The sequence below is a fragment of the Alligator mississippiensis genome, chromosome 2 (assembly GCF_030867095.1).
Source record: "Alligator mississippiensis isolate rAllMis1 chromosome 2, rAllMis1, whole genome shotgun sequence".
Taxonomy (NCBI): Eukaryota; Metazoa; Chordata; order Crocodylia; family Alligatoridae; genus Alligator; species Alligator mississippiensis.
This window is the reverse complement of record NC_081825.1, coordinates 102297954-102321848: the sequence shown is the minus strand read 5'-3', so window position 1 is coordinate 102321848 and position 23895 is coordinate 102297954. Positions and strand designations below refer to the sequence as shown.

The window sequence follows — 23895 nt, the reverse complement described above, 5'->3', positions numbered from 1 at the left end:
AGTACATTATTATGTACAGGAACTTACATATAGTACAGAGGTAACAGTCTTACTACTGCCTTTGCAAGGGTCTGGAGCCTAGCCTTGCTGCTGTGCTGCCACACCAGAAAGTAATCCAAACAATATTTTTTATTTAGAAGTAACTTACCTTCTGCTGATGCTGGCTCAGTTTTCCTAGAACGCACAGTGACAGAGGCAGTTTGGGATAGATCAGTTCCAGTTCTCCAGACACGAACCTCCACATAGCCAGCACTTTCGTCTACCTGGTATTCAGTGTCACCAAAGTATAAAGCTGGCTCTAAATACACAGAGAAAGAGGGCAGAGGAAAGAAAAAAGGATACTTTTGAAAAAGAATTTCTACTAGCTCCACTTGTGCACATAGTAAAATGTGGACAGATGTACCTAATGCTTGCACTCTGCAGGCAGCAAGAACAGTTTACCTGTACACACAGGCTAGGTACAGACATTCAAGAAGCCTGAGGCAGAATCAATCTAAGTTGCACAGTTTTCTGTAAGCAGCGCAGTTTAGGTTGGTAGCAAACAGAACACACATTCGCCTTTTGGTGGTGGCGGGGTAGTCCAAATCTTAGACTGGGTTCTGCCATTTTTAGCCATCTTATGTGTGCTGGACTTCTGTTCCATTATGGGTATAGACCAGTTTTGTGTGCTGAACTTCTGTGATAGGTATAGACTGTTTTCCTGGCCTCGCCATCAGGGCTCTTAGCTGTATGGAAGGCAGGCATCAGAAGCCATCCTTGTGAAGGACACTGACAACATAACTGTTTGCATTCTAAATCCTAATACTTGGTTGTACACAGATACTAAAGAATTGAACACGTGGGTGTTAGAAAATGTGGTAATGTGGTTTGTCCTCACAAGAAAAGGAGGTAGACTGTGCTGTGCCCTTAAGTGTGACAGCTTCACATGCCTGTAATGTTTTCAGGTTTCAATTAATTGAATTGAGGTAATTCAATTAAAATATTCTTACTCTTCAGTCTAGTTTTTCAACTTAACGCCAATCCATATGGACCACTGCAAAACTGCGCTGAATGAATACACAATAGGCATGAATTGCTGGACTAATCCTGCAAAGATATTCCATTTCACTAAAATATGGTAGAAACGTATTTAAATTCACCATAAAGTGCATGAGTGCATGCATGCACGCACACACATCCAAATCAAGTGAAAAATAGTAGCACATGTGGCTTTAAGATTTAAGAGGGGTTTTTTTTGTTTGTTTGTTTTTCCAATTTTGGCAAAGCAAAACCATGACATGGAAATGACAGTTGAAAGGTTTAATCTTTCTTCCCTCTGTCTTTCTCCATTGTGACAAACTGACCTTAAGTTAATAGGGAATTAAAAAAAAAAGGCTTACAATACAGGTCAGGGAAAAGGTCAACATTGTAACAGGCTCAGTCATTCTTGTTGTTTAGCATAAGAGATGAAACATCACAAGACTCTCTCAAAGTAACGCTAATTTAGGAGCTCTTAGCAAATTATCTTGGTGGAGGAGGCAGATGTCTTCTTATTACCAACCAAAAAGCATTAAGTGGGGATGTACAGTAGGGATACTATGTACTACAGGCAGGAGCAATACAAAATGTCACCTACTTCTAAAGGATAAGTGCTTTTGTTGTAAATCAGTGAGATACTTTTTTCCTATGCTATCATAGTTATGCTTGATGTAGGGATGCACGTTGTATCACAGTAACATTATTTTAGCACAGTATCTTATTTATCACAACCACTTTAGCTATGCAGAAACTTAGGTTCCTCAATGGTATTTTGCATTTAATAGTCATTGAATAAAACAGATTGATGGCAGTGGGAGAACCTCTGCCCCGTTACGGGGTAGGAACAGGGATAAGCCTAAAAACTACAGCCGCCTTCTTTCTAGGAGAGTACCTAGCTCCCTGAGCCACATTTCTGACTTGTTCTCCTTCGTGGCCCAGTGTGTCAACTTCAGCAGGAGAAGATGGGGGCTCCTGGCAATGCCTAGCTTAAATGCCTAGCAGTTAGGTCATTTTACTGGGAAGCAAAGGTGGTTTTCATAGATTTCATAGACATTAGGGCTGGAAGGGACCTCAGAAGATCATCGAGTCCAGCCCCCTGCCCAAAGGGCAGGAAGTCAGCTGGGGTCATAGGATCCCAGCAAGATAAACATACAGTTTGCTCTTGAAGGTGTTCAATATAGGCACTTGAACCACCTCCAGTGGCAGGCTGTTCCAGACCTTGGGGGCTCAGACAGTAAAGAAATTCTTCCTTATGTCCAGCCTGAAATGGTCTTGTAGTAGTTTATGACCATTCGACCTAGTCATCATCCCTTGGGGCGCTCTGGTGAACAAACGTTCCCCCAGATACTGGTGGTCACCCCTGATAAACTTATACGTGGCCATCAGATCACCCCTGAGCCTGCGCTTTTCCAGGCTCAAGAGCCCCAGGGCTCTCAGCCTGTCATCATAGGGTCTGCTTCCCTGATCTCTGATCATGCGCGTGGCTCTTCTCTGGACTCTCTCAAGCTTCTCCACATCCTTTTTGAATTCTGGAGCCCAAAACTGGACGCAGTACTCCAGCTGCGGCCTCACCAAGGCCGAGTACAAGGGAAGAATGACGTCCCGGGATTTGCTTGAGAAGCATCTATGGATGCAAGCCAGCGTTTTGGTCACTTTACTAACCGCAGCATCACATTGATGGCTCATGTTCATCTTGTGGTCAATGATGACCCCCAAGTCTCTTTCTTCCATAGTGCTAGCCAGAATAGCACTGCCGAGCCTATAAGGATGCTGCGGATTTTTCTTCCCAAGGTGGAGAACCTTGCATTTATCGGCGTTGAACACCATCAGATTCTTGTCCGCCCACTTACTGAGCCTGTCCAGGTCAGCCTGGATCACCCGCCTGTCTTCAGGTGTGGATGCTTTGCCCCAAAGTTTGGTGTCATCGGCGAACTTGGCCAGTCCGCTTCTGACTCCAGTGTCCACATCATTAATGAAGATGTTGAACAATATGGGTCCAAGGACAGAGCCTTGGGGGACCCCACTGGTCACAGGACACCACAATGAGTGACTTGCATCAATTACCACCCTCTGGGTCTGACCACAGAGCCAATTTTCCAGGCAGTGGATCGTGGTGGATCCAAGGCAACAATTGGCCAGTTTCCCCAAGAGGTGATCATGGGATACCAGATGGAAGGCTTTTTTGAAGTCAAGATATATGACATCAATCTCTTCTCCCTTGTCCAGGTGATAGGTCACCTGGTTGTAAAAGGAAATGAGTTTGGTCAAGCAAGACCTACCCACAACAAACCCGTGATGGCTAGCCCTTAAGATGTTGGCGTCGGCCAGTCCATTAAGGATGGCCTCTTTAATAAACTTTTCTAAGATCTTCCCCGGGATAGAAGTCAGGCTAATGGGCCTATAGTTAGCCGGATCCACTTTCCTCCCTTTCTTGAAGATAGGCACCACATTGGCCTTCTTCCAGTCTTCGGGCACTACACCAGAGCGCCATTGTTTTCAAAGATCCGTGCTAGAGGCTGTGCTATGATGCTCGCCAGCTCCTTGAGTACCCTGGGGTGAAGATTGTCAGGGCTGGCTGACTTGAAGGTATCCAGCTTCTCAAGATGTTCCTTCACGAAGTCAGCATTAATGGAGGGCAGGGGATCACCCTCACCCGGACTTCCCTGTCCCGTAGCAGGCATGGACATCCCATGGGACTGATGAAAGACCGACGCAAAGTACCTATTTAATAGGTTGGCTTTTTCCTGGGCGTCAGTTGCCCCATCTGGTTCAGCAGGGGTCCAATGTTGCCCCTGCTTTTCCTCCGGCTCCCCATATAGCTGAAAAAGGACTTTTTATTGTCCTTGATGCTCGAAGCTAGTTGGAGTTCAGTTGCAGCCTTGGCTTTCCTGGTTTGCTCCTGCAGGACCAGACCAGTGCAGAATAATCCTCCTTGGAGGCGACTCACATCCTTCATCCTTTGTAGGCCTTTCTTTTTAGCCTCAGGAGGTCTGCTAGATCCCTGGAGAGCCAGGGGGGCTGCTGTGCCCTCTTGCTGCCTTTCCTCCGAGATGGAATAGACTTAGTTTGTGCATTGAGGATCGCTCCCTTGAGGAGCAACCACTCTTCTTGAACTCCCCTCTCCCTGTGGTCATGGTCCCTTAGCGCCTCACTGACAAGCCTCCTGAGCTGGTCAAAGTCGGCTTTCCTGAAGTCAAGGACTTCCGTGTTGCTGACTGACTTGCCAGCTTTTCGGCGGATGGTGAAGGTGATCAGCTCGTGGTCGCTGTCACCCAGCTTCCCATCGATCACTAGGTCGCTGACTAGATCATCCCCAGTAGCCAGTACCAGGTCGAGCAGCGCTTTGCCTCTCGTTGGCCCATAGACTTCTTGAGTCAGGTAGAGGTCATCCACGCACGAGAGGAAGCTTTGCGACCGCTCAGATTTTGCTGAGCGATCCTTCCACGAGATGTCCGGGTAATTGAAGTCACCCATGACAACCATGGTACTGGAGCATGCTGCCTCAGCCAGTTCCCGGGCAAACTCCTGGTCAAGCTCTTGACTTTGGGTGGGAGGTCTGTAGTAAACTTCCACCATTGTGTCCCCTGTGCTGTGTTCCCCACGGATTTTAACCCAGAGGGTCTCCAGTCATCCACCCTGGTCGCCAATATCGGCTTGCAGGGACGTGTAGCTTTCCTTAACATAGAGAGCTACACCCCCGCCCCTTTTATCTACACGATCCCTTCTGTACAGGGTATAGCCATCTATACCCGTGGTCCAGTCATGGGTGGAGTCCCACCAGGTCTCCGTTATCCCTATGACATCATAATTATTTGCACTGAGCAGGAGGATGAGCTCCTCCTGCTTATTCCCCAAGCCCCATAGCATTTGTGTACAGGCAGGCAAGTGTCCCCTGGGGGGCTCCTTCCTTGCCCACAGATTTTACCAGAGTTGGGGCAGGGGTGGGCTCCCTTAAGTGCCTTGACCCGCTGGCTTTGCAAGTATTGCTCAGCAGGCCAGCAGTGGCGGTAGTCCCCCCGTTCCCCCAGCGGGCTTAGTTTAAAGCCCGGTGGAGCAGGTCAGCCAGTCTGGCTGAGAAGAGCCTCCTCCCTAGGGGAGAGAGGTGGAGGCCATCTCTTCCCAGCAGCTCGCTGCCTCTCTCACCAAAGACCGGGCTGTGGTCATGGAAGCCAAAGCTTTCCTGATGACACCAGCGCCATAGTCTTTGGTTGACCATGTGGATCCTCCTCTCCCTCCTCAGCCCATAGCCTGAGACTGGGAGGATTGACAAGAACACCATCTGTGCCCCCAGACCCTTTAGCCCCGCTCCCAAATCCCTGTAGCACCTCATGACCTGGCTGGGAGCACTCCGAGTCATGTCATTGGTGCCCACATGAATAAGGAGCATGGGATAGTGGTCTGTGGGTTGGAGGAGCTTTGGGATCCTCTCCGCAATGTCCCGGATGCGGGCCCCCGGGGAAGCAGCAGACTTCCCGGGCTAAGGGGTCAGGGTGGCAGATTGCCCCCTCAGTCCCTCTCAGGAGGGAGTCTCCTACAACAAACACCTTACGTTTTGTCTTGGGGAGAGCAGGGGCGGTAGCTGCAGTTGAGCCCATGTTGCCTGTGGGAGCCGGCAACTGAGCAGGCTCTGCTGGAGCAGCAAGAGGTGCGTACCTGTTGCTCAGCTCTGGCGGGGCAGGGGCCTTGGTGCAGCGGGCCTTAGGGCCCTTGACCACCTTGGTCCATACCCCTGGCTGGACAGAGCGGGAGGTCCCGGAGTCCTTCTTTGGCCTGGAGGGAGACTGTGGTCTACCCTCTGCCTCCTGGGGGAGAAAGGCCTGGCAGTAGGAGTCTATCTCCTGCTCGCAGTCCCTGATGGCACGCAGTCTCTGGACTGTGGCCTGGAGCTCCTCCAGCTGGCGAGGCCAGAGACCCCAAAAGGGAGCAGACCCCACAAGGGGAGGTAACCATGCTCCCAGGCCCCAGAGCCTGAAAAAGGGACAGGCAGCCCCCACAGCCGAGAGCCAGGGGCTCTGTCTGTGTGGAGCCCGGAACTAGGGGCTCTGTCTGGGTGGCAGTCTCTGAGGTGCCAGAGGGCAGGGCTGCGGAACCCGAGGGGACCCTCGAGTGTGGTGCGTGCCCATCCGTGTCATGCCTCTGGTAGGCTGGCTACGGCTGGGACTGTCTACTCTGGGGGGTGCACAGGCAGGGTCTTGGGCCCTCCTGTACGTCCTCCTGTGCGAACTCCGCGCTAACTCATGCGCCGGCAGAGAAGCACACCTGTTTGCGCAGCCTGTTCGCGTGGCTGGGCGAAGTAGGGGCCCGGGCGGGGCCTGGCTCCACTCAGCTGCCTCCTCCCACTCACTAAGGGGTTAGCCCCCTCTCTCCACGGGCCCCGCTTACCTCCGGCTGTGCTGGGAATTGGCAGGGGGCTCCGCGGCTGCTGGAGGGTTTCTGGGGGGCTTCGGGGGAGCGGGGGCGCAGCGGGCTTTCACCCGCGCGTCTCTCACCGCTTCCGAGCCTAACTGGGGCTTTTTCCCTGTCGGCGGGCCCTTTTAAACTGCGCGCATGCGCAGTGGGCCCGCCGTCGAGGAAGCTGCTCTTTGGGCAAAAGGGGGCTCTGCCCAGGATTTGGGGGACCCTGCCCTACTGGAGGGGGACAGGTGAGTACCCCCCCACCTCTCTCTCTCCCTGGGGGGCTGGGCCAAGTAGGGGCCTGGGCAGGGCTTGACCTGGCCCGGCTCCACTCAGCCGCCTTCTCCCACTCACTAAGGGGTTAGCCCCCTCTCTCCACAGGCCCCGCTTACCTCCGGCTGTGCTGGGGGTCGGCGGGGGGCTCCGCGGCTGCTGGAGGATTTCTGGGGGGCTTCAGGGGAGCAGGGGCGCAGCGGGCTTCCAAGCCTATATTCGAAACCTACCAGGTAAAGCGGGTTCAGAACCACAGTTTTCCAATCCCCAGGCAAGTTCCCTAACCACCAGGGTGCTAGACTAGAAACTGGAAGGGCTCCTTCTCCATGTTTTTATTTTGTGACTTACACACAACCACTCACCTTCCCAAGGGGAACAGGATCTAAAAATTTGCCTAAGTGGCCAAAAACACCATTCATGCAGCCAAGTTAAGCATCTGAAATTGGAGTTGGGCCTTTGCACACATGCACACACATGCCTGGTCTACATCCAAACATTTGTCACCCAAGCTGTCAGACATCTTTATGTACTTGTAACTGTATCAAATCAGCAAGCTGTGAATTTTTGTATTACTTTACCATCAGAGTAAATCCTAATAATCACAAGAGACACTGCTGCTATGGAAAAGATCAAGCACCATGGCAGATATTATCAGGGAAGGCACACATGTTCTAAGGGTGTTTTATTAATATTCATTTCCAGCCTTTTGATAGATTACACTTAAACAAACAAAATAAGCTGTTCATTAACAGTTTATCTAACAGAAAGGCTGACAAATCATGAACATTTTTCAGACAGAAAAATCATAAGAGAGATCTTGGTATGAAGCTATGGACTAGACTAGAGTTTGAGCTGGATGAATTTTTTTTTTTCTAAAACATTCATTTACACATTTTAAAAAAATATTTCATTTCAGGCCAAACAACACACTTAGGCTTGGGACAGACATTTAAAACGCCTGAGCCTGAATTGATTCAATGTTTGCAGGTTGGTCTAACCTGGCTAGGCTAAACTGGTTTGTAATTGTACAGACATCCCCTCTGGACTGAAGAAATACTGGCACATGCCTGCAGTGGCTCAGGCTAGAAGCTGGGGGGCATGAGAGCAGCCCTTCCTTCCCGTCTACAGTGCTGAGCTGAGGGGTGTGGGGCCAGGCACCAGCAGGATGCTTTGATTAGGGAGGGGTTCCCCCCACCCTCCTGAGCAGCCCAGCAGGGAGTTGCTAGCACAGTGTTTATCACCCCTAACTCAGTGTTCATCAGCCCATTAAGACAACAACAGACTCTCTCATTCTAGCTCTTCTTAAACAGCTTTTCCAGGAAAGCAATGGAGGGACATTGCCAGCTACCTGTTGATTAGCTCCAAAAAGCCCTAATCCAACACTGTCTTGTCTGACCTTGTCTCATCTCCCACAGCGCTGACTGTAGCCAGCATGTGGTATGCTAGTGAATGCTGAGAGGTGTCTGTGTAAGGCAGAGGGGAGGGGGTAATCCCTGCTTCAGCAGGCAGTGGTAAGGCAGAGAGAGGGAGCAGAAGAAAGCCAGGCAGACACCCCATACATGCAGTCTCTGCTGGAGATCCAGTGAGGGAGTAGAGGGGAGGGGCTAGCCCAGCTCTGTGGAGCAGGGAGCCCCGCCCAGTACAGAGAGCATGCCGGGATGCTGGGGGACTCAGATTTAACTTCAACCAGGAGCGGGTCTGGGACAGACATTGCATAAACTGGTTTGACCCAAATCAGTTAAGTCTGATACTACATTCCACCAGGTTCAGTGGCAACGCTTAGGGGGCGTGGATGCAGCCCCTGAGAGCGCACCAGTGCACCCTGGTCAGGCCGTGCTCCCTGCTCAGGCAACAGGGCGGGGGGGAGGCAGGAGCGCTGATGCCCCCCCTGTGAGTGCAGGCTGGGGAGTGCAAGCTCTGGCTGTAGGCCACGGCCACTTCCGGAAGCCCTGCAGCCACTTCCGGGAGCAGTGCAGCCACTCACTAGTTGGTAAGTTTTGTTGTGGGGGGGGGAGGGGAACAGACGCCCCCCAGCTGGTGAGATTGGCCGCGGGGGGCCCCACCCCCAGTTAGTGCAATTGGCCACAGGAGGACCCCCCTGGTCATCATGATTGGCCACAAGGGAACCCTCCCCCGGTTGCTGACTGGTCACTGGGGAGGGGCACATGCCTCCCCGACTAATGCAGCACCAGTTGCCCATGACCAGGTTTATCTCAAACCAGCTTTAGCCATTTTGAAACTGGTTTATGTGTGGTGATGTTCTGTGATAGGTTTAAACCAGTTTCTGATCACTTTAATCAGTTTATGTATAATGTCTGTCTGTAGCCTTAGGGTCAAAATGATTTTTTTTTGTTTCACCATAAAGCTCTCTCAAGTTTTCCATTTTTGTTTGATCCACACTGAATTTTTCTTCTTCTAATTAAGCAGCTGACCTGAAATAAAATCAATCAATCTCCTAGGACTACAAGGCACTTTTTATAAATAATGAAATAAAGTAATATAAATAATGATTTCTTTTCTTTTTCTTCAGAGATCTGCAGACTTTCTTAATATTCAAAGTAATCAAATATTTGCTAGACCACATTCAAATTAAAGAAAAGGTCTCTGGAGTCTTCCCCAATCCCTCAAAAAGTAGAGAAGAGACGGAAGATAAAGTAAATCAATTTTAAAGGTCCCTATTCTCTTCCCATAGGATGTTAATTACATCCACTAAAATTTTAAACAAATTAACAAAAAAAGAACTCTATCAATCTAGATGTTTAAATTCTCTTTCCTGTTTAGTGATTACATGCAGTGAAGTATTATTCAACTGTGCAAAATATAAAAAGAATATTTGTACTTAGGTCAACGGAGCATCTCAAGTTTTCTGCCCATCACTGGGATCAGAATGTAATTCACTAATTCTGACGGGACAAAAAATACTTTTCTCAGCAAAATACAACATAAGTAGTTTCCATTACAATCATTTTATTCATTCAAAGAGTAAAAATTAACAGAATTTGTGATTTGATTGTTCTTGTTCACAAAGCAAATTTGTCACTGGGTAATATATTTATTAACCAGAAAAGTAGCCAATATGATCTACAATTGTATTCCCTTCTCTCCCACTCCACACAAGCAGAATTGTCCAACATATTTGTTTGAAATTAGTCTAGTTAATTTACTTCATTTACATAAAAATGGCTTTTAAATACTGTATGTCCATACAATTTCTCACGAGAGGCTAATGGTTTGCAAAGTATGAATTGTAAATTTCTTCAATGTTTTAAGAAATCAGGCCATTTAACTTTATAGCAGTCCAAGATAACTACCCTGAGCTAAACCTTTATGTTTTTGTCCTTAATTGATGGGAGAGCAACATTTTATTTCTTTAATGTATATGTTGCTTCTACAAACACACAGTGCAACATCTTGAGAGGTCAATGGAGCTTCTATTGAAAATGAGCTTATAAATTTAGAAGTGGGGTTTACTGAAAAAATGATGACCAGTTTAATATATCATCCTCTCTCCTGCATTTTTTCTGTTACATGTGTTGCAGGATTGCATTGTCAATTGCCCTGGGAGCTTTGTATGAGCTTGTGTGCATATAAAATGATGAAGTGATCTAAAATCAGGACTTCTGGATCACAATGGAATAATAATGAAAAGGAAAAAACCCCCACTAAAACACCAAATATGAATTAACACACTTCTCATGTCTAATATGTGTGGCTATAGTTTTAAAAAAGGACAAGTGACTATGCCACTATCATCTTAAAATTCAAATGCATTTCATTTTCCTGCAAACAGTATATCCCAGAAGAATAATTCCCTTACTTATATATCATATGTCCTCAGAAAAGACAAGGAATTTAGAGTATTTTTAGTATTTTATCCAATTTCTGAATGTCATAAAAAGGATATACACATTCTCCCAAAAGCATCAGACAGTTACTGGCCTATAAAATAGACAAGTCCAGATGCCTTAAGGAACATGACACTTGTCATGCCTCAATAATTATAGGAATCTAATCATTTGTCTCTGAAACATAATTCACTCTTGCTATGTGAGTCTAAATATATTGCCAATATACTCTAAAAAGTTGAGCACACAAATAATTGGAGAGAAACAGAAGCCTATCTAAAATATTCTTTCATCTGTCTTGACAACGGGTAACCAATACACTGAAAGCTACATTCCCAGGTAAAGTAAAATGCTTTTCATAAAGTTCCTGTGAAGAAAAAACAAAACAGTAAAGAATCAGAGTCAATAAACTTAGATTATGATCTTGGTGACCCTGGCATAGTACAGAGCAGCCCTAAGAAAGAGAATGGTTTCAGAGACCTCACAATTCCCTAATGTCTCTAAAGCAATGTTTCATGAGAAAGTCATTGCAAATAAAAATTGGGTTACAATCAGGCATAGTATATCTTGCAAAAACAATTTAGTTAAATCAGTATAACATGCCAGTTACCCTGGGACAAGGAAATCGCCACTGAGCCAGTGCTTTCAGTGACACTTTTTACAAAGCTGGAGATGATGATTAGCACATGGCATAGGCTGTTCTGCCACTTTAGTCACTTCATTGTTTGCTGCTGTGTTGAAACTGCCAACTCCCCATTCAGCTCAGGAAGGCATGCAGCACCCTCCTCCCCACAGCACTTGGCCTCACTGGGTTATATGTCATGTTTGCTAATAGAAAGCATATTGTAATTCTACCCAAGAGCAAGAGGGCCAGATTCTGGCATTTTTGTACTGCTCCTCCAGCAGCACAAAAGGGCAGTCTCCTAAACAGACAGCTGGAGAGCCTCTTTGGCTAAGTACAGAGAGTCAAAAAAGCCTGAGGCTGAATTGATTCAGTCTTTGCAAGTTAGTCTAAGCTGAAGAGTTTGAATCAATAAGCAAATGAACACACATTCACTTCTGATACAGGAAATGCAGGCATGCCTGCAGTGGCTCAAGTCAAAAGCTGGGGGGTACTAGAGCATGTTTGCCAGGCACTCCAAGGCTTTTCCCCGCCGTCGCTGCTGGAGTGGAGGGGGCGTGGCCAGGCCCCAGCCCATGTTCTGCCTGGGTGGGGCCGGGAGGGGGTGGGTGGGAAGGTAGTAGAATTGAATTCATAAAAGCTTGAACAAAAATAGTTCTCTCTCTGAACACTATTAACTGAAAATTATAAACACAGCCTGGGAGGTGTGTTTATTTACTCTTCCTGCTGCTGAGAAGGTCTCTGAGATTTGCAGTCCAGCATCAGAGCAGCAGGACTCCACAGGGTTGCTCATCGCTTCCTCTTCCTGCTTCCAGGTGCCTCTGGGATTTGTAGTCCACAGTCGCAGCCAGCACTAAGTTTAGCAGGGCAGGGCAGGGCAGGGCAGCTCCCTACTCAGGGGAAGGTAAATTTAACTCTCCCTCCCTGGCCCCAGACCCCAGTTGGAGTTTGCCTGGCTGGGGAAAGGGGGCAGGGAAGGGGGGCAGTAAGCCAGCCCTCACTGCTATAGTTAGGGAGCAGAAGGGCAGGGCCAACCCTGCTCTCTGGAGCAGACAGCCCAGCCCAGGGCTGAAAAGCATGCTGGGATGCTGGGGTACTCTGAACCAGGAAGGGGTCTAGAACAGAATTTTCATAAACTGGTTTGACCTAAATCAGTTAAATCTGATACTACATTTAATCAGGTTTATCTTAAACCAGTTTCAGCAATTTTGAAACTGGTTTATGTGTACTAAATGTATGTTCTGTTACAGGTTTAAACAACTTAAACTGATTTATGTGTAACTTCTGTCCCTAGCCTTTGACACAGGAAGATATGCAAAGGCCTTTACAAGACAGGGCCATGTAAAATAACTCTGGACTAGTTTAGTACGTGTGATAGCTGGCCCAGCAAAGCAACAGTATCTCTTTGCTATAGTTAGAAAGAGCCCATGATTTGCTTCATCAATTTTTGCTGACAACTGTGGCATTGAGTAAGTTGGCATGGTTTGTCAAGTAAAATTAAATGGATGAATCTTAAAACAATGGTCTTCAAAGAATCACATGACCACTGGACTTGAACCTAAACATTTCTCAAGAAGTGGAGGGTATGTCAACCCCTCATTTTTTCTCTAAGCCCAGCTTTAGTTTGTGCAGTCTTGTCAACTATCTTTTATGGAGCCACTCTCATTTTAGCTGGTATCCCCATTTTCGAGAGTTGGGTCCATTAATCCTTGTGGAAGCCTAAATTGAAAATCTACTGTTCATGTTCATCCCTAATGACCAGATCAAGGAGATTCACTTATTTTTAATGACCATGAGTTTTCAAATAAATATTCTCTACATTCAGAAGATGTATTACTGTTGCAGAAAAATATCTCCATTAAAACATCTTTCAAGGCAATATCATTTACACATTACTTTGAATTTTAATAACTGGTATATTTTTGACTCAACACAGTGGGAGGAGAGGGGCGGGAAGGGGAACACAGCCAAAGGGGTTTATCTTGCAGGGCACCAAATTAATAAAGAAAGCAACTCTAACAAAGGAGGTCATTCATGCTTTTTTTTTTTTAATCCTCTTCTTTCTTTTCCCTTTCGTGGACTGCCAGTAAAGAAACTATCAGTTTAATTACCACCCGCTTAACTACATAAAGCAGTATGGCTTCTTGGCTAACTGATAATCCTTACTGATGGCCATCAAATGCAATAAACCATCTATTCATTTAAAATCCATTTCCAGGTTTCAAAGGCTTTAAAATGTTTGCTCAGGCTGGGTAACCTACCATTCGTTTAACTGTTAAAAAAAATAATAAATGTCTGGTCCTGAAACTTGTTCTACTTATGATGCCACTTAGACATACCAGCAAACAGCTGCTGTGGCTTTCCACTTGCTTATAAAAATCACAAGTTGTTTGCACCTCTTTCTGCAGAGATAGTTACTGAACAACCATTTCTTTTATTCAGTTAAACACAACCAGACAGCATACTACCACATAATAGGAAAAGGATACAGAACCTGGAGTTTACTAGGATGTGATTAAGGGCCTGTTACAAAACTCATAGGGCGTGTCCAGATAAGCCCACACGTGCTTTTTGCAGCATCTCAAACCCCTTTGAGATGCTGCAAGAGGCATGTGCAGGAATGAGAAAATATTCTCCGCACTGCAAGTTTGCAGTACAAGGGGAAAATCAGACCCCTGGATATCCAGGGGTCAAAAAAACCCGCACAGAAAAAAACTGGAGCAGGCAAGTGGGGCAACTGGAGGCTGGGTCCTCCATAGAGACATTCTGGCTGCCAGAACGTCTCTATGGTTAGCCCTTACCCTGGTGCTGAAGCAGCAGGGAGCTGCACCCAGGCTCCACTGCTGGTACGTAAAGGGTCAGGGGGCTGGAGGAGGGGGGAGGGGACTGTGGGGGGGACCCCGTTGGCCCTGCCCACTCCCCCAGTCCCCTGATCCTTTCCCCAACCAGCCCCCCCCAGCACCCCTGATCCCTTCCCCACCCAACCCCATCCCCCAATCACTTCCCCACCTGATGCCATCTCCCCAGCCTCCCCAATCCATTCCCTGCCTGACCCCAGCCCCCCCAATCCCTTCCCCACCTGACCCCATACCCCCCAATCCCTTCCATGCCTGGCCCCAGCTCCCCCCAGCCTCCCAATCCCTGCCCCTGCCCAGTATTGCGGGGGGGGGAAGCCAAAAACCCCCCAGCTCCAGCACTTACCGGCAGCTCGAGCTGCCATTGAGGTCACTGGGGCCCTGCCCGCACAGTGCAGGGCGGGGTGACAGCCCCAGTGGGCTCAGCCTGGGCCCTGCTGCCCCGGGGGCTCTGCCAGAAGGCCCTTGAACACCCCAAGCCGCTGCTCAGTAAGAAGAGGCTGCAGGGACAGCCATGGGGAGCTGGGGGTGCAAGTGGGGGATTGGGCTGGGTGGGCAGCCATTGGGAGGTCTGGGGGAGTGGAGGGAGGCAGGCGGGGCAGCAATCCAGGGGGCTGAGGGAGCAAGCGGGGGTGGGGTGGGGCATGTGAGCCCTGCAGGAGGCATAGTCCCTGTCAGGGGTGGGTCATAGCCCCTGGGGGGGGGGTAACCCCTGATTGCTGTCTCTGTCTCTCACTCTCTCTCTCTGTCTCTTTATAGTGGTCTTCTGTTTTAACTATGGAAGTACATGGATTTGTGGGTATTTTACAGAGTGACTTTGGGATTTTTTTTATGAGGGATTTTTCAGTTTTCAAATATGGAACACCAGAATTCCTGCTAGGGAAGTCAGTATCAGGACCCTGCCTACTCAGAGCTGGCACCTTGGACCCAGCTGGCTGTGGCTGACCTCCTGGCCAACTGGAGCCAGGAGACCATGTTTTGACAGTTCAAAGCAGGCCATCACACCCAGAACATCTTCCAGGTGATAGCTGCCTAGATGGCCAGGCAGGGGGTACACATGGCAGTAGTGCCACACAAAGGCCAACTCTGCAGCCATAGCCCACTGACTGCTGGCCCAGAGGGGCAGATGCCTCATCCAGGTCTGGCAGGTGAGCAGCAGGTCGCAGCCAGGCAGCAGCCCCCACTGCCAGACTGCTACAGTGAGTAAAGGGTACAGGGAATTCTTAGGGCTGCTTCAACAGTCCAGCTGGCACAAGGGGTAATGTCCCCAGGTACCAATTGGCTGGGCCCCAGAAGTTCCTGAGAGTGAGAAGCCCTGAAGCTACTTGCCAGAGCAGCTTTTTGTACTGATGCGACCAGGACAGGGAAGCTTTTTATACTGCTGGGGACAGCACAGGTGCTGGCCCCAGTCTCTAGTTCCCCCTGGCTGCAGATTTGGGAGGAGCCAGGCAGGGTTATTTTGCCCCAAGTGGCACAATTTGCTTCACAACAAAGTGCATGTGTGAGCACATGCGCTGAGGCAAAAAGCCCAGGCGTTTCCTTTGACTTAAATGCTACCTAGGATGTTCTAGGATGGGGAATAATAATTAGCTTTAGAAATGTTTAGGTTTTAAGCCTTTTCATATATTGAGTTAAACCCAGCTAGTGCCAAAGAAGACTTCATATGAGTACTGAGATTCAATAGTGGCTTGTCACTGTGTATTTAGTACATGTGCAGTTTGATATGACTGCAGATCAGCATACTGCTCTGATGCTGCAACAGAATGTGGCAAAGTTTTATTGACTTATTCAGTTATGTTGATGATATTTGAATTTTTTTTCTGTTCTAGGTTTAGCATAAGCAGGAAAAAGTTTAGGTGTCAGGTTCTGTAACATTCACTGATATGATGTATGCATTTTTAATACCACAGCAGTTGGCACTATAAAAGCCTCAGTTTTAAAATATACCTTTTAATTTTGATACCTGTGATAATGAACTATCAAATAACATTGTCTTGTAGTTCAAACTCTGTTCACTTTGAGCAATGAACCATCAGGCACTGTGGGGGGAGGAGGGAGAATACATCTCTTTAATTTTAGGCATCCTTTGGAAAGAAAGAAGTATAATTTAAATCAATGCTCTAAAATATAAGCCTTCTTTGTGTTTGATCACACACAGGTATGTGCACTGTTGCATACATGAGTAGAACTAACAACAATCATTAGGAAAGGGAGCACATGTCAAATTTGATCCTTCATTAATAAGACCACTGTAGTGTGGCTGCCAAATTACTCCTAACTAGCAATATATAAGATAATGCCTCCTTGTTTTGTTCCTCATTATGTGCCTACCAAGTTACCTATCTTATCTGAGGACTTGAGCCTATTTTTATTGAAGCCAACTGCAAAACTTCCATTGGCTTCATTGGCACAGGATCATGTCTATGAGGATATTAATTGTGCACTCCTGAGCTGAACACTCAAGCCTATCTCATCAGCAGAGGGATAATGAGCAGGGTTTGCACCCTGTTCATGTGGGAGATGGGGGAAATGCTACTGACTACTGGAGGAGAGGAGGTATGCAGGGGAGAGCAGGGGGAGGAGGAAGGGAGAAGGAGTCTTAAACTGCTCCTGGACTTCACAGTTTCATAGCAGATTTAGTTTAGACATCAGGAAGAACTTCTTTATGGTAAGGGTTGCCAGAATCTGGAATGGGCTTCTGAGAGAGATGATGCTCTCCTTTACCTTGGGCGTCTTTAAGAGGAGGCTAGACATACACCTGGCTGGGGTCATCTAACCCCAGCTCTCTTTCCCGCCCAGGGCAGGGGGTCAGACTCGATGATCTACAGAGGTCCCTTCTGACCCAAATATCTATGAATCTATAGTTGTTAGGGGCTAGAAGGGACCTTACTTAAAAAAAACAAACATCCCTGACTGCTGCTGCCACAGCATGCTCTTCCTTCCCCAGGTGCTGCTACTAAAGCATATAAGCCAGCTGCAAAATGTCCGAAGTTGGTTTAAGTTAAACCTGGTTGAACATAGTATCAGACTTAACTGATTTGGGTCAAACTGGTTTATGGAACTTCTGTCCCAGACCCCTTCCTGATTTAAGTTAAATCAGAGTCCCCTAGCATCCCAGCATGCTTTTCAGCTCTGGGCTGGGCTGTCTGCTCCAGAGAACAGGGCTGACCCCGCCTCTCTCCTCCCTAGCCAAAGCTCCAGCTGGCTGAGAAGGGGGTGGTGGACTATGGCTGGGGTCTGCTTGACAGGGACAAAGCAGCATCTGCCAGGCTTCCCTGTGCTCCCACCCTCTCTTACCACTTGCTGTTCAACCACGGATTCCCCTCACCCCCACTTCCCCTCACATGGTAGGGACCACAGCGGTACAGTCACTACCATGCTAGCTAATGCTGAGAGGTGTTTATGTGTGTGTGTCTCCAATTTCACTGGAACAAAGGCAGACAGAAGTGTCCACTTTTTTTTCCTGAGGAAGTAGCCAGTGGCTTGCAAATGCCTTGCAAAATGCCTGTACCCTGCACTAAGAAGAGCTTGAACTAATGAGAGGGAAGCTTTTGTTTTCTTGATGGGGTAATAAGCTTTGTGTTCTGATAAGCTCCCTGATGGCTGCTGGCTTGCTTCAAAGCCACAGCCCTGAAACCCTTATATCAAATGAAGCTTCCTTGTACAGTGACTAGTGCTGGTGATTGCTTACACACATCACTTACTGAGCCTGGTTAAAGTGCAGCTCCCCATCCCACAATGTGTCAATGTTCAACAGGGGACAGAGAGAGGTGTGAGAAATGACTTGGTCTGCAATGAATGGGACCTATCAGTGCTGTCAGTTTAAGCAAATACAAAGCACTAGCTAGCAGGATAATATAGATGCACGAAGTCCACACAAGCAGCTTTCCCCCCGCCCCCTTTGCCTCAGAGTGCTAGCTGGGGCCGGGGTCTGGCAACACCCCCTGCCCCTTGAGCTGCGAGCGAGGGAAAAGCCTGGCAACGGCTACTTCCCCCCACACTCTGGCTGGGGACTGTGCAGGTCAGGGTTGGGGTTTAAACCCCTCCCTAACCATGATGTCTTTCCAGGGCCTGGCCATCACCCTCCCCAGCTCAGTACTGTGTAATAGAAGGGAGGGCTCACTCTAGCACCCCCCAGCTTCTGGCCTGAGCCACTGTGGGCATGTGCCTGCATTTCCTGAATCAAAAGTGAATGTCTATTCACTTGCAAATCAGTGCAATCTATGCAGGTTAGATTAACCTACAAAGATTGAATCAATTCAGGCTTTTTGAATGTCTGTCCCTAGCCTCAAAAGTTAAACTACTGCTCATCAAACATACCTATTCTATACTCATACCTCATCCCACTGTTGCCTTGTGGATCTGCAAGTAAGGTTGTTGGGAGCTGAGTCTGTACCATTCAGTGTGGAGTACTATAGCTAACAGACCACCAAAAACTTACCTGCACCCAAGCACAGCCTCTACTCACATGTGAGCATCTGAATGCAACAACCTTGTGCATCATGCAAGGTTTTGCAGGATATTTTATTGTTAAATCTAAATCTCTTACACAGAGATGCCTACTGTGAACTAACTATAGGCTTTTCTTCTTAGAACTGAGCATATGGAAATCCTACTAAAAAGATGGTTTACCATGAAGTAGGCCTTTCCCTCTAAGATCCTACTGAAGGCTCACATTCTGGGTGCCTGTACACATGCAGGGACACTACTCCAATGTGCTGAAATTACAGCATGTTGGAGCAGACTCAATTCATTCACCCATTATTCCAGAGGGTCACATGGCATGAACCATGATGCAATGCTACTATGTAGTAGTTACAAGCTACTGCGCAGTCAGTGTCACCAGGAAGCTGTGCGGGAATGCTACTGTGCAGTAATGCCGGTTACTGCAGTCAGTCATTTAGGACTTGGATATGCAAGTATTAAATGACTGTGTAGTAACAACTGGGCAGTCAATATCTTATATAAACATGGCCACTGACTTGAAGCATCTAAAAAGTCCTGCCTGAGTTTAATCAACATGCATGTCTTACCTCTTTAAATATTCTGTTTTACAAAGTCATGCCCATGAAATGAGGGGAGAAAACTACACACATTACCAGGCCCAGTGCTCATGCCTATGAGACGTTCTTTTAAAAACTTTTAACTTATCTGTTCATGAAATAAAGTATTACACCCATCTGCTAAATAAGGATTATATTCTGTAAGAGAAAACATCAAGTGAAATGCTGGCATCTTTGAAACAGATGGGAGTTTTGCCTTGCTGGATCCAGATTGTGTCTTTAAAACTATCATGCTTATAATATTAAATTTGGGATGAATGGTTATTAGAGAAATGGTATTAAACAACAAAAAGAAAATAAAGTAGCTTCTCATTGCAAACAAACAAAAACCTAAATGAATGTAAAAAACCCCAATATTTGCAGCAATAATGATAGCAATACCCGGTGTTAACCAACTAACTGTAAAAAGACAATGTGGGAACTTATATATTAAGCTGTCTGGTCGCTATTTTGGTCCCACAAAATAAGGCAATAGTGGGCACAGCTACACATTCATTTACTCCAGCCTAGATTTATTGTGCAGTAAGCTACTGCACAGTAAGGGTTTTTGGGTAGGTGTCTACACATACAAGGATTAGGGAGAAGATTTGCTGCCAGTTCCCTGAAGCCCTGCAATGCACCCCTGTGGCTACTGGGGGGAGCTCCAGGCTCCCCCTGGATGCTAGCCCAGATACTCGCAAGGAGCACTGGGCCAGTAGACAGCCCTGGGAGGTTGCCTTCTGCTGGGGCAGGGACAATGTCCCCCTGTCCCAGCAGCATTACTCCAAGTAATATATGCCTAGGGCCAAGACTCACAAAGCCTGTTGATCTTAACTCTATTCTTCAAACGTCACAAACAGCTGAATGGCAGATCTATGCTTTAAGTTACATAAGCCAGCTTAACCATAGGCATTGTTCAGTAGAAATAAATATGGCAAAAAGATCCCTTAGTGCTGTAGTCTACAAAGGAAAATCTCTAAAGGCCACACATATTTGTTCCCACTCACCATCATCTGCATCAGCCAGGATGATTACTTTGGTGCTAGGAAATTCGGGACCAATCTGTCCACCCATTGGCATGCTTAGCGTAACATTGAAGGTCTCATCTTCCTCATAGAGGGAATCATCAATAATGATTACGCGACAAGTTTTCTCTGTCTCATCCTTATCAAAGCGAATGATGCTGGTGTGATCTTCGGGACGGGAGATGTAGTCAGAGTAGGACAAGACAGAAGACGGAACGGTGCCTGTGGCAGAACCTACAAGGAGAGAGAAATAAACAACGGTAATTATTAGTAACAAATTAAATACAGGGACCTTTGATGAATATTCACAAGCAACTGAATAAAAAGTGCTAATGTATTTTATATTTGGAATAATCTCTGTGAAACAACAATTAAATGCTTACTTTTTACTCCCATAATGTTTTGTGAAAAGTGAAAAAAAATCATGACATTTGTTTTCAACTTTTAGACTGTTACAATTTATTTAAACACAATGAAAAAAGACAGTCTTATTCAAAAACATTTTTTGTTTGAGGCATACTTTCTTGAACTAATCTTTATGGGCCAGCTCCTATAATGCTTAATCAAGCACAAATCAATGAGGCTGTATGGGTTGTTAGTGAGAAAGCAAAGAATTAATTCCAACCTTTGTTTACAGGACACTCAAATACTGAAATACCAACAGAGTATGTATAAAAAATAATTTATTTTGATGACATAAAACAAAAACTCTTTCCTTCTTATATAGTATAAAAAGACAAAACTAATCTCATTTTATCCTCTGGTTAAAAAAAAATCCACTTATGCTTGGTTTCACCTTTGCTAAAAGGCCAGGATGTCAATAGGTAATATTTATTTTGGCATAAATGTACATAATCCTATTTCCTCATTAAAACTGCTTCATTATCACTCTGAACAGTCTCAATTATTATTCAACAGGTACACCTACACATTCATTAATGTGCTTTTGCTACTGCACAATAAATATAGTACCTCTAAGGTGAGGTACTTAATCAATGTGCATTAGGCTGCCCTACGGTGCAGTAGCTAAAACACATACTTTTTTAGTGATGTTAAATATGCAGTAGACTAATTTTACTGTGCAATAGCATATTAGAAGGGGTTTTGAAACGACGCTCTAATACACAGTAAAATAGGCCACTGCACATTAAAGCACATATGTAGATGCACCCAACAAGTACTACTCTGAACTCTGAGGGTACGTACATACATTTGGGGAGGTTATAGGGAGTTTAGATCAAATTAAAAATGGCCACCCTATCTATCTAGTTTGCCCAGATGCGGACCTTACACTTAGATTTTCAGTTAGGTTGATCCAAGTGTGAACCGTACAGAAGTTCAGGGAAATCAGATCACTCTAAAAGTGGCTAAGCCAATCTAAGCTAACCCTACCTCTGAGGCAGTCTAACTTAGACTGATCTAAATGTCCTGACCTTCTGTACAGTTCTCAGCGCCCAGGTCTGGGAAAGCCTAGCAAATGGCCCTAACTCTAGGGCTGTGCTTTTCCTATCCCCTTTCTGGCTCTGGGCTAGTTTTAGTCCCCTGGCTTCTCTCCTCCCCCCCAGATGAACAATCAGCCAACCCCACCCCCCGCCCAAGGTCTGCTAACGCAACATCTCACAAACCGCTCCTCATGCCAGTTTTACCAGCATTCAGCAATGCCAGGAGCTGAGGAAGTTAAGTCATGGTTGGGGGAGTGGTGGGTGGGATGGGGGTGTTGTTTATCTGGGGGAGGGCTGGGGGGTTAAAAAGCCCCTTCACCCAGGGGTAGGGGAGAGAACACCCAACTCCCCCACCACTCCCCATAGACCCCATGAGCCACCCTGATCCTGCCAAACTCTCCTGGTCCCCAGCAACTCCCTCTATGGATTCAATCTGCCCCCCCAAACAATGTGACAATTAAGGTAACTATGTATTTGGGTAAGCACACAGCGTTCCTTTAGGGACAACCTACAGGGATGCAAAGCCCCAAGTTGGATTTTCTGTGCCCCAGTAAACAACAAAAGAGTGTGTGGGGGGACGGGGGAAGTTATTCACCCCCTGCAAGTCTTTGATAAAGGAACAAATGACCTTTGAATCCTTCACTTTCTAAAGATTCCTGCTAGGAACTGAAGCTTTCTGACCGACTGCTAAGGTAAGAGGTGAAATAGAAACTTCTATTAGAAATAATTATTTTAAAACAAGCTACAACACTGAGAATGAGCTTCCATTTTCCCTGTTCATGAAGCATGCAGAATGTTGATATCATAGGCTGTGATTAGCTGATAGAGGATTTTGATATGAAAAAAAAAAAAAAGAATCTCATGAAGACCTTCACATCTTACTGCTCAGGCTAAATTCTAGTCTATCAGAAGCTTAGTTTCATTTATAAATGTCCACTACCTTATCTTTATTAAATCTATTCCCCCTAGTGCATTTCATTTTTGATCATCAAACAGTTCTCTGGTATATTTTATAATAGCTAGCATTTTTCCCTCCTCTGTCATCTTCCTTTTTCAATTTATAGTAGACTCTATAATAATCAACTCTGGTGGGCAGACTGATGATTACAGAATAATCTTGACTTTGCTGTGTATCTCAGGAAAATTAAGATTTGTTTAAAGAAACCCCCTCACAGAATGTTCTTGTGGTATGAACCAAGACCCCTAGTACACTATCAGTATTCACTAAAGTAATCCCTTATACTGTCAGATTGGAAATGAGTAGTTTCACAAAGTTGGGTTTGTACACCCCTGAACTTTTGCTGAAGCTGGGATTTGGGCCTGAACATTGACATTGTATCTGGCACCTAGCTATATTACGAGCCACCCAAAAAACTGATCTGAATTTAGAGATGATTAAGGTCTAAAACTGTATCTGATCTTTGTAGTTTATAACCAACTCTATAAAACATCCCCTCTAATGAAGAAATCTAGCAACTGTTGAAAAACACTAAGTTTTTAAGGCACTGAGAAAGCACAATATGTTTAATACTTTATTTCAGTTACTTCTAGTGGAAACCATAACCCAGACCTGTTAATTTTGATATACCAGTTCCTATTACAATATAAATTTAACTACTATTTCAGTAGAAAGGTTAAGAATTTGTGCATTTCCATACTGTATGGCACTCATTCAGAAAGGATATTGAGGTCAAGGCAGTTTCCATGTTTAAAGTTGGAAGTGTTCTTATATATATCATCATAACAGGAATTCTGGAACCCTTTTCCAAAGGTAGCAAGTCTCACAAAAAGACTTACTGCTGGGAAAACTCCACAATGATGAAACACTATTTCTGTAACAGTGCTTCAGGTATGAAGGTTGAGTTAGTCCTACTTGCAGCAGAACTAATTTTGAATAGTAGAACTAGAGCCCTCAATGGATATATGTGGAAAACTGCACTGAGAGTCCCACAAAAATCAATGGGATTACCAGTGCCAACAACAATGCCAAATTATTTATCACTAAGATGCTTTTTGTTAAGCAAAAGGTGCCAAAGGATTTTCCAGTCACAGAAAAGAATATTTTAAAAATGCACACTACAATGTATTTTGTATTGCTATGTTCAGTGACACAGTCAGTGAGGAATTTGTACACAGTTTTGAGTTTTTCTGTTTCCTCTTCATCTTCACTTGACAATTCATCTTCAAAAGCATTATATTATACTAGCAAACTGGCCGTCAAGAATGATAGGAGGGCGGGCAGGGAGAGAGGCCTCAGTCCGCCCCCCACCCCCTTGGCCGGGGCTGCTCTCCACCTTCTCCCACCACTTCAGGCCAGAGCCGTTTCCCCACTCCCATTTGGGACAGGGCCACTCACTCCCCACCTCCCCCCACCACTTCA

The 23895-nt window shown here is 46.1% G+C and overlaps 1 protein-coding gene across 3 annotated transcripts in view; it reads right to left on the bottom strand.

Moving 5' to 3' along the window:
- FREM3 (FRAS1 related extracellular matrix 3) overlaps positions 1-23895 on the bottom strand; it is a 129531-nt gene that overhangs the window by 39481 nt on the left and 66155 nt on the right. For all 3 annotated transcript variants that reach the window (XM_059722027.1, XM_059722026.1, XM_006275641.4), the window contains exons 6-7: positions 20056-20307; positions 149-298 (exon numbers count right to left, since the gene is read on the bottom strand). In XM_059722027.1, the coding sequence (XP_059578010.1) occupies positions 149-298; positions 20056-20307 (402 nt within the window). The remainder of the gene's footprint in view (positions 1-148; positions 299-20055; positions 20308-23895) is intronic.